Source organism: Argentina anserina, chromosome 6, assembly GCF_933775445.1.
Source record: "Argentina anserina chromosome 6, drPotAnse1.1, whole genome shotgun sequence".
Lineage (NCBI taxonomy): Eukaryota > Viridiplantae > Streptophyta > Magnoliopsida > Rosales > Rosaceae > Argentina > Argentina anserina.
The window spans coordinates 13,733,997-13,742,276 of record NC_065877.1 but is presented as its reverse complement, the minus strand read 5'-3'; the positions used below and the strand labels follow the sequence as shown (position 1 = coordinate 13,742,276).

The following is an 8,280-nucleotide window of genomic DNA, read 5'->3' as shown; positions in this document are numbered from 1 at the left end:
CTCCCCTTCCTTCCTCCGCCCTTCCCACGGCCCAAGGCCACCCCTACACTACCTCACTCTCTCACATGCGCCGCCTAAGGCGGCGGTGTTCACCAATTCATCCTCTCTTCCGATCTGCTCTAATCTCCATCCAAACCACACAAATCCATCCACAAACATCACAACCATGATTTAGAATGCATCATTACCTAGATCGGAGCACGAATGGCGCCAGAAGTGGTGGAATCACCAGTGAGTTCTTCACAGGGTCCTCGCGCGTCGATGCGGCTCCTCGGAGGTGTGATGGGTCGCGTCGTGCTTGGAGGATGACGGGGTTGGACCGGCGAGGGCGTATGGGCCGGTGGTGATGGCCACGTCGCCTGGAGGAGGGAAGTCTCAGTGCGACGCAGAGGGAGGCTCGGGGCGTGGGTGTAGGCTCATGACGGCGAGATGGAGCGTCGCCGCCTCAGGGTCGACCACGGAGGGTTGAGCGATCCTTTTGGGCTAGGCGGTGTGGCCCACGGTGGGCTGGTCGGCGAGATCGCCGGTGTAGACAGTGAGGCAGGGAGAGAGAGCTCGGGGAGGACGAGAGAGAAGGGAGAAAGGAAAAGAGGGGGGCGCGGGGTGATTTCCTGAAATGGAAACCCTAGTTTCTTTAATTGTCTATTTATACCCGTTTCCAAAATCGGAAACGAACTTCCGTCGTTAATAACGTTTACGTACGACGTCCGATTCGAACGTGTGACGCGTCCACAAACTCATATCGACGAGCTCTACAACTTTCGTGAAGGAAATTTTCACAAACGATCGACGGAGTAAAAGTCGATATTCACGTCACGGAAACGTAACGTTTTTCTAAATAAACGTTACTATTATGTTTCCGTTTTTGATATACCACTTCGCGAAACATACAAAATTCGTTTTAAATAAATTTCACGAGTTTATGAACTTAAAACAATCCAAAATTCATTCCGAAAAAAAATCGGGTTATTACATCAGCAAATAGTGCTGCTTCAGAGCAATGTATTTCAACTCAAATAAATGAGTATGTATACCTTGGGATTATCGTTTACGGACATGAGTTTAAGAAAACTCAAACATTCAAATAACAGTCGCAATGGCGACGCATCCACAAGAAACAAGGGTTGTATAAGTTTTGAATAATCAAAACTATTCAAGTATGTAACCAGAATTAGAAGGGTTGTGATGTATATGGTCACAAATTAATCGATGTATTCAAAAAATTCTCATGATCACACCCAAAACAACGGTGTACTCAGACAACCACATGAAATCGATTTTTTCCTTTTAAATAAGAACGTGACTCCTCTAGGACTGTCACACGAAAAACGTCGACCAAGAGGGGAATCATATCCCTCTTTGGTCTCATCGGCGTTATAATAAATACCGGAAAAAAAAACATGAAGAAAGCTAATAGCGCCCGATAATTTATATATATATATATATATATATATGTTCAAAAGTAGCAACTTTAAGAAAAGCTTAGTTGGTGGTTTGCCAAATAAATCGCATTAATTTGGGATAGTTTTCAAATTTATCTTCATGCAAGAAAGTTGCTTGATGAATTCGTTTTCCTTGTCGATGTTCGTACTGATGGCATCAAAAGCTCTTAACTAACGTCCATCTCAAACATACATGTCATCACAGTAGTACAACGATTGATTATTTTTCCCATACGACCACGGGAAACATAAGTTAGGGATTGAACGTGCATAGAAAACGATTAAAGAATTAAAGAGGAAAAATAAAAAAGAAAAATAAGAGGGTTTAAATCCCAAAAGGGCTGGTGGGCTCGGAATGGCATAGGCCCAAACATCATGGCTGGGCTGATTTTGTTGTGGAATCCGGGTCGCACGGGTCGGATCCAAGTCGGCGTCTCCTTGAGGTCGAACGCTCATTGGAGTGCATACAACGCCGAGCCGAGCTGCGCTTGTCGGTCGAGATCTCAGGAAGTTGACATTGACGTTGGACGGTTTCGAGCGAGTAAAACTGGGTCATCTCCGCAGGTTGGCGACATCCGGCGTTGTTCGATGCAGGATAGAACCACGACGCCGGTGGCATGAGCAAAGGCGGCGCTGCTTTCTGGGCACGTCGTACTTAGGGGCAGCACGTAAGGATGGGAGGACAAGGACGATGTCGGAGAGGAGAGCGACGTCGAGTCAGAGTCGTGAAAAACCGAATCGCATAGGCGCAGTGGAGTGGACCTCCATGGGTCACCGGACATAGAAGCGCAATTTCATCTGGGCGAGGCGACGAAGTCGCAGTCATAGCTGGAGCGGCCAGGAGAGGCTCGGGAGGTTAGCTGGAGAAGAAAATGGGTGGATGCCCAGAGCAAATTACTGGGTGCCTTAAGCAATTGCGATTTTAGATTTTTCTGATGAGTTTTTTTCTTTTCCAACAACTATTCTTCGGCATCTGGTTTGATTTTCCGGCGATACAAGGAAAATAGGTCTCTGAGGGACAAGATCCCAGGGCTAGGGTTAATTGTTTTTTAGTGGTGGCCTCGTTGCTCAGACACTTTAGAACAAAATGCATGATAATGTGTTGGAGGAGGAACGGAATGAGAATAATAACAACGTAACCCTTTATTGATTGATAATAGAGCATATATATAGAGATTACATAACCGCAATCCCGTAGGATTCGTAGTCATAATCTATTACAGATGTGCGAATTTGTCTCTAACAGGAAACTTAATAAGTCTAAGACACACAAAATGAGTTCTTTGGAAAATAGGTTTTAACACTGAGATCTTTGGAACAAGACATTGGATATGCTGGAAGTGAAGTAGATAATTTTTACGCAAAATTTGTTTGTCTGGATAAGTAATCAATGATAATTTTGAGCCTGTAATATCAGTTTCCCTTTGAACTCATTCTCGTGTATTGGACAAATTCCAAAGAGTGGATAAACCGAGGTACTTCCCTCGATCTCTTGACCGCCGGAATTACAAACTTATAGTTGAGTTCCTGTGTAGCTGAAGAAATTTCTGACTTGAAAGCTGGAGTTTGCTCTAGTCCACCACTCCACCCGGTCTAAACGAGTAATGTTCACTTGAGCAAAACAATCAAATCTCCCATGCTCTGATAATAACAAAAATAACTACATAACTACTTCTCCACAAGCCTCAGAACAAAAGAACCTCAACATTGATTGACAAATGGAAAGAAAAAAAAACCTCAACATCTTCTACAATCTTCTATAAGGACTATCTAACGCATAACGCATGCTGAAGATATTTTCCTTTTCTTTGGTTCAATGGAGTGGGACTGTGGTAGTGTTTTTACAAATATCCCATAGTAGGAAAATGACGTGAGTGAAAGGTTAAAATTCTACATAGTGAGTAGGTGCATATGGTCATAGTTTCAACCCTCATGCAAATCCAATTATGCCCAATTCAAACCACCCCGTGAGCCATATATAAGTAATATAACTATCGATGGGGCATACTTTCCCATAACTATATGACCTAGTGACGTAAGGAGGGACGTATATATGCATATGATCCATGGTTTTGTTCGTTATATATTATATTGCAATTGTGAACATTCCACATCTTGTATCTGGCCTTCATTTGTAGAGAGACGTGTGAGTTGTTCATAGCAAAATTATTAACCTAAAAGTGTGAAAAGATCCCGTATTCAAACTCTTATTGCGGCAATATTGTCCTCGTATTTTCTACCCTCTTCTTTCCCACTAGTAATTACAAAAGGAATTACACTTTGTTGTTTAAGCTTTATCTGTTCGAAATATGTATTTACTGTATAATTTGATGGTCTATGAATTGAAAAATGGATGGTTCATAGTGGAAGGTCTTTCATATTCACTCGAACTCCACCCAGTTTTCCACATATCCCCTGAAATCTTTTTCGATTAGGACTTTCAGATCGAGTAACTAGCACGGATACTGACTCTGTGGACTCAAATCTTTACTTAACCTCGCGTCAACTTGCAAAACCAGAAATGAATTCTATGGAGAAAAACAAAACCAAATAATTAATGCTTTCTTATCCAAAGATAAAAAGATAAAGATAAAGAAACTGTACGTGGGTCTCAGAAATTGATCTCTCTCTCATTCAATCACTCATTCTTCTCTCCCGCAAAATTTACAATTTTTGAGATATTTTTGATATATCATCTGATATCTTCATTTTTTTTAAACGATATATTTTATGAGTGAATCTTTTTTTCCCGTATTTGCGATATTTCTCTGATAAAATAAAATATCTCTGATATTTTTCTGATATTTACGATATATCTGATATATTTTCGATCTTTTAGAGAAATATCCGAAAAATTTTATTTACAATTTTTTATCTCAACTTGAGGATGTCTCGAATTCTCGGATATAAGTTTTTGATTAATTAATCACCTTGAGCCTCGAGAGATATAAAAAAGAAGATTAGAAGAGTGGAGGAATCAAGCTAAGCAAGGAATTTTGTAGAACTTAGCCTTTCAGTAAAAGGCGGCTATTGAGATCCCTATCCCCAAACGAACATCACGACATTTTTATAGTCCCTCAATCAGCTAATTTTTAATTTTTTGTAAAATAAAATATGGATGAGGAGTGAAAGTTCAAGTCTTAACTCTTAAGAGTCAAGCTATATCAGTGACAAGTACTCTCCTTGACCTCGATGATGAAAATGTCAACTTCCTCCACACGTCATAAAAAATGTAAATGATTTTGGAATTGATGTAAATAAGGTCTTATTTGATGAAGTTGGAGACCCGGAAAATGATTCTGTTAATGCTAGTGTGTGAGGCGGCGTAGCAATTCTAGATAGTTCAGATGGTGGTGGTGGTAATTCTGATGGTAGTGGTGGAAGTTGATAATGTGGTGGAGATACAAAGTTTGAATATGGACAATCTTATGTATGTAGAAGATTTGAGCAGTTTACTTGTGAAAGTAAATTTGATTATGCTACCCAAGATGAGGATCATGGATCTAGAACAGGTGGTCCTGGTGCGCAGCAATAAAATAGGTGCGGGAGGAGGATAAGAGGAGTCATTGATGATCAAAGTATTCCATCAGATAAAGAAAAGAGCATAGTGTGACGTCAAACGAATCATATGAAGTCAAACTATCAATTTGGTTATCATATTTACGATTATGATCAGTTTGAAGAAGTATATGATCAATTATCAAGTTGGATTTATCTTTTTCATCTCATTCTTAGAGAAACTATCGGCAGCTCGAAAGAGATATATGTCTATCATTTTAACTATTACAATTCGTACTATATGGCTCATATATCTTGGGCAAAGTATTGTAGTATTGTTGACCAACGGCGTCTTTTCAAGCACTTATAACATTTTTCTGATACTAGATAAAGTTAATAATTGTATATGTTTATATGTAATTTAATAATAAATAAATAAATAATTTCGGAACATGAACGATATATTTTTTCCAATATCCCCGATATATCTCTTATATATTCGATATATCTACCGATATCGATATTTTGAACTTTGCATCCACGTACGTACTCGATGTATCAGTGCTTCCAGGCCAAGAAGTCCATAAATAGGGAGGGCTGTGCTAACATGAACTTCACTCAGAAATCAATCACCTCTTGCATACCTTCCTACATACTCTTAAGCAATCAAGAAAAATCGAGATGGCATTCTCAAAGACTTTTCTTCTTGTCGCCCTTGCTTTTGCTGTTCTCCTCATCTCTGCTGAGGTCTCGGCTCACCGTAATCTAGCTGAGACTACCACTACTACTGGTGAGTTTCTCATTTTCTCTTGAACTGCGTTCTATAATTTGACTGTACTATGTTTCTTTATCGCTTTTACTCTAACGCATAGATTGTTTCGAGTGTAGAAAGCGCCAACACTGATAGTTTCCACGGACATGGTCATGGACACGGCGGCTATGGACACGGCGGCTATGGACACGGCGGCCATGGAGGACATGGAGGACACGGTGGACACGGAGGGCATGGACCTCACACTGTTGAGACTGAAACTGAGAACTAGATGATGATGGCCCCTTGTACGTATGCATGTAGTGGTGAACATTGCAGGCGTCCGCAGTATTAATTAATATGGAATCAGTAGTGGCTTGTTTCGCAATAAATAATAAATGTGTGTCGGATGAGCAGTTCTCAAAACTCTCACTCGATCGATCCTTGAATCTTCATGTCATGAACTATCTATGATCCGCCTTATGTTAAATGAACTCGATCATGCGTTTTTGTCTACCTCTAGCTCTATCGGATCGAGAGTGGCAAAAGGATAATTATACGAGAGCTAGCTAGGACACCTAAACAAAATTCTAGAGACATGGCGGACCAGCTCAAGGATATATATAATTAATGTTGTATAAGGTAATTGTAAACTTCTCTATGGAAGCACCAACTTCGAATTCTTTTTTGCAATAGGAACTCACCCTAGCTGGGTTGTTCCGATCGAAAGCACCAGCTTTTAGCTAGCCAGAAAATTTCCCAGGAACTGTATGGGGCAATATATGCATGAATGACGAAAGTATACGTAGAGTGGCGCAGGGTTTAGTGTGTAGAACTGACATCTTCTCAAGAACTTTCGAAAAACAAAGAATAATTCCAAGTCCTCTCAAGCTAGTATATACTATATAAGTATATATTGGCGTGCGGTCATGCACTTGATTACGATCGAGTATAATGGTTTTTCTTCAACCCCTAATTCATCTTAATTCTTTGGATTATATTTTGTTTGTTCAACGTATGTTTATTCTCCATCGACTCTAAATTTACGATTTTCTGCACGCTTTCTTGATCATATGAAATATATATAAAAAATACGCATCATATGAAGATCGGAAAATTCTAACGCAAAAATGTTCATTTATGAAAACCACACAAAACATACGAATGCCTTTGATTTAACTGTCAATTATATTCTTCTTGAAACTAAAATCGGTTGTCTAGCAATAGGGTTTTCCGTGCCCTACAAGATATATAAAAGGAACACACATAAAAGTTTACTCTTACATTGAAAATTCTATAGTAGTACACTGATGCATGTTATATAATATATATGCATTCATAAATCATGCCGTCCTCAATTGCATTGTGAGTAGTAGAGTTAGTGAAAAGCATAACATGTGTCCGTCAGTATAGACAAATCCTTTCTTTTATTGTTGTTTAAGTTAGCTGCCAAATTTAATTGAATAAGAGCTAACTCCTCTTCAAGTACAATGCTATTAATGCAAACAAAATAAAGCAGTAAAAAATTTCAAACGGCATTTTGAGAAATAAAACAAATTTATAAACACGAATGACTAAAATGTGAGGTACATAGTTGAGTTGATGAAAATCTGAAGCAGTATAAGAACCTGGGACTGACGAGTTACACCTAAACTGATCGAACCAACTTATAAATTAACCGAGAACAAGCCACACTGATGCTTTTGGAGCACTCAAAAAAGCAAAACGCTCACAGTAATTCAAAACCAATTATACTCACAACATAACAATGTCAAACTAAGCCATAATTATTAGATGTAGATTATTATTATCTTCAAACGAACCTATAGACATTTGCAGGTTTGAGAAATTGTCCGGTTGTTTTACATTGGGTTTATTTCTAATAATGGTTTGAGAATGAATTCTTCTTGTATTTAGGTTAATTGAGCTTTTCTCAAACATTTCAAGGAGGTGAATCCTTTTACTAATATGTTCATATTCACTGTATTTGATTCTCCATGATTTCTTCTATTTGGATTGATTAATGTTCTGAGATTTGTATATAGGAAGTTAATAAGACATACAATTATTTGATGTTCAAATCAGTCATTTCACGAATATAAGTATAAGTCAATTTGGGTTTATCAAATACTATGACACAATATTTGTTATTAAAAGTCACTTATAAAAAGTTTGTTTACCAAATACTCAGTTATTTTACTTATCAGTAACTTATGTTCAGAAATAAATATAAATCAATTTTTCTTTTAAGTCACAGCTACGCCAAATACACAGTGATATATATTTGAGTAAGCTAGGCATGCAGCTAAATAACATACGTGCTATACCATATTGGGTGTTCTAAGAGAAAATGAAACTTTGTAAGTCTCATCATAAACATAAACTGGCTTCAAATTCACAAGATAGAGGAACGTACACTACTACTCGAGAAGTTCATATTAATTAGAGCATTGATGACGAGATAGCTCCCTGTGATCATTACCAGTACCAACCTACGTAACACGGAAGCTTCACCATTGCTCCGAGTCCCGCTTTAGAATCGGAATCGCTCGGAAGCGCGTCGGAAGCGCGATTCCGGAAAAGTTGTTT

General features: G+C 38.7%; 1 protein-coding gene across 1 annotated transcript; it reads left to right on the top strand.

Annotated features, from left to right (window-relative positions):
* The first annotated feature begins 5,539 nt into the window (after nt 1–5,539).
* On the top strand, nt 5,540–6,207 carry LOC126799337 (cold and drought-regulated protein CORA-like). Its single transcript, XM_050526522.1, has 2 exons — nt 5,540–5,730; nt 5,829–6,207. Exons 1-2 carry the CDS (start codon nt 5,622–5,624, stop codon nt 5,981–5,983), a joined length of 264 nt encoding a protein of 87 aa, XP_050382479.1. The 5' UTR covers nt 5,540–5,621; the 3' UTR covers nt 5,984–6,207.
* The last annotated feature ends 2,073 nt before the right edge of the window (nt 6,208–8,280 follow it).

Excerpts from the sequence above, each read along its gene's own strand:
- LOC126799337 (XM_050526522.1), top strand. The coding sequence starts at position 5,622 with ATGGCATTCTCAAAGACTTTTCTTCTTGTCGCCCTTGCTTTTGCTGTT. Across the intron at positions 5,731-5,828 it reads TGAGACTACCACTACTACTG|AAAGCGCCAACACTGATAGT; the intron begins GTGAGTTTCTCA and ends TTTCGAGTGTAG.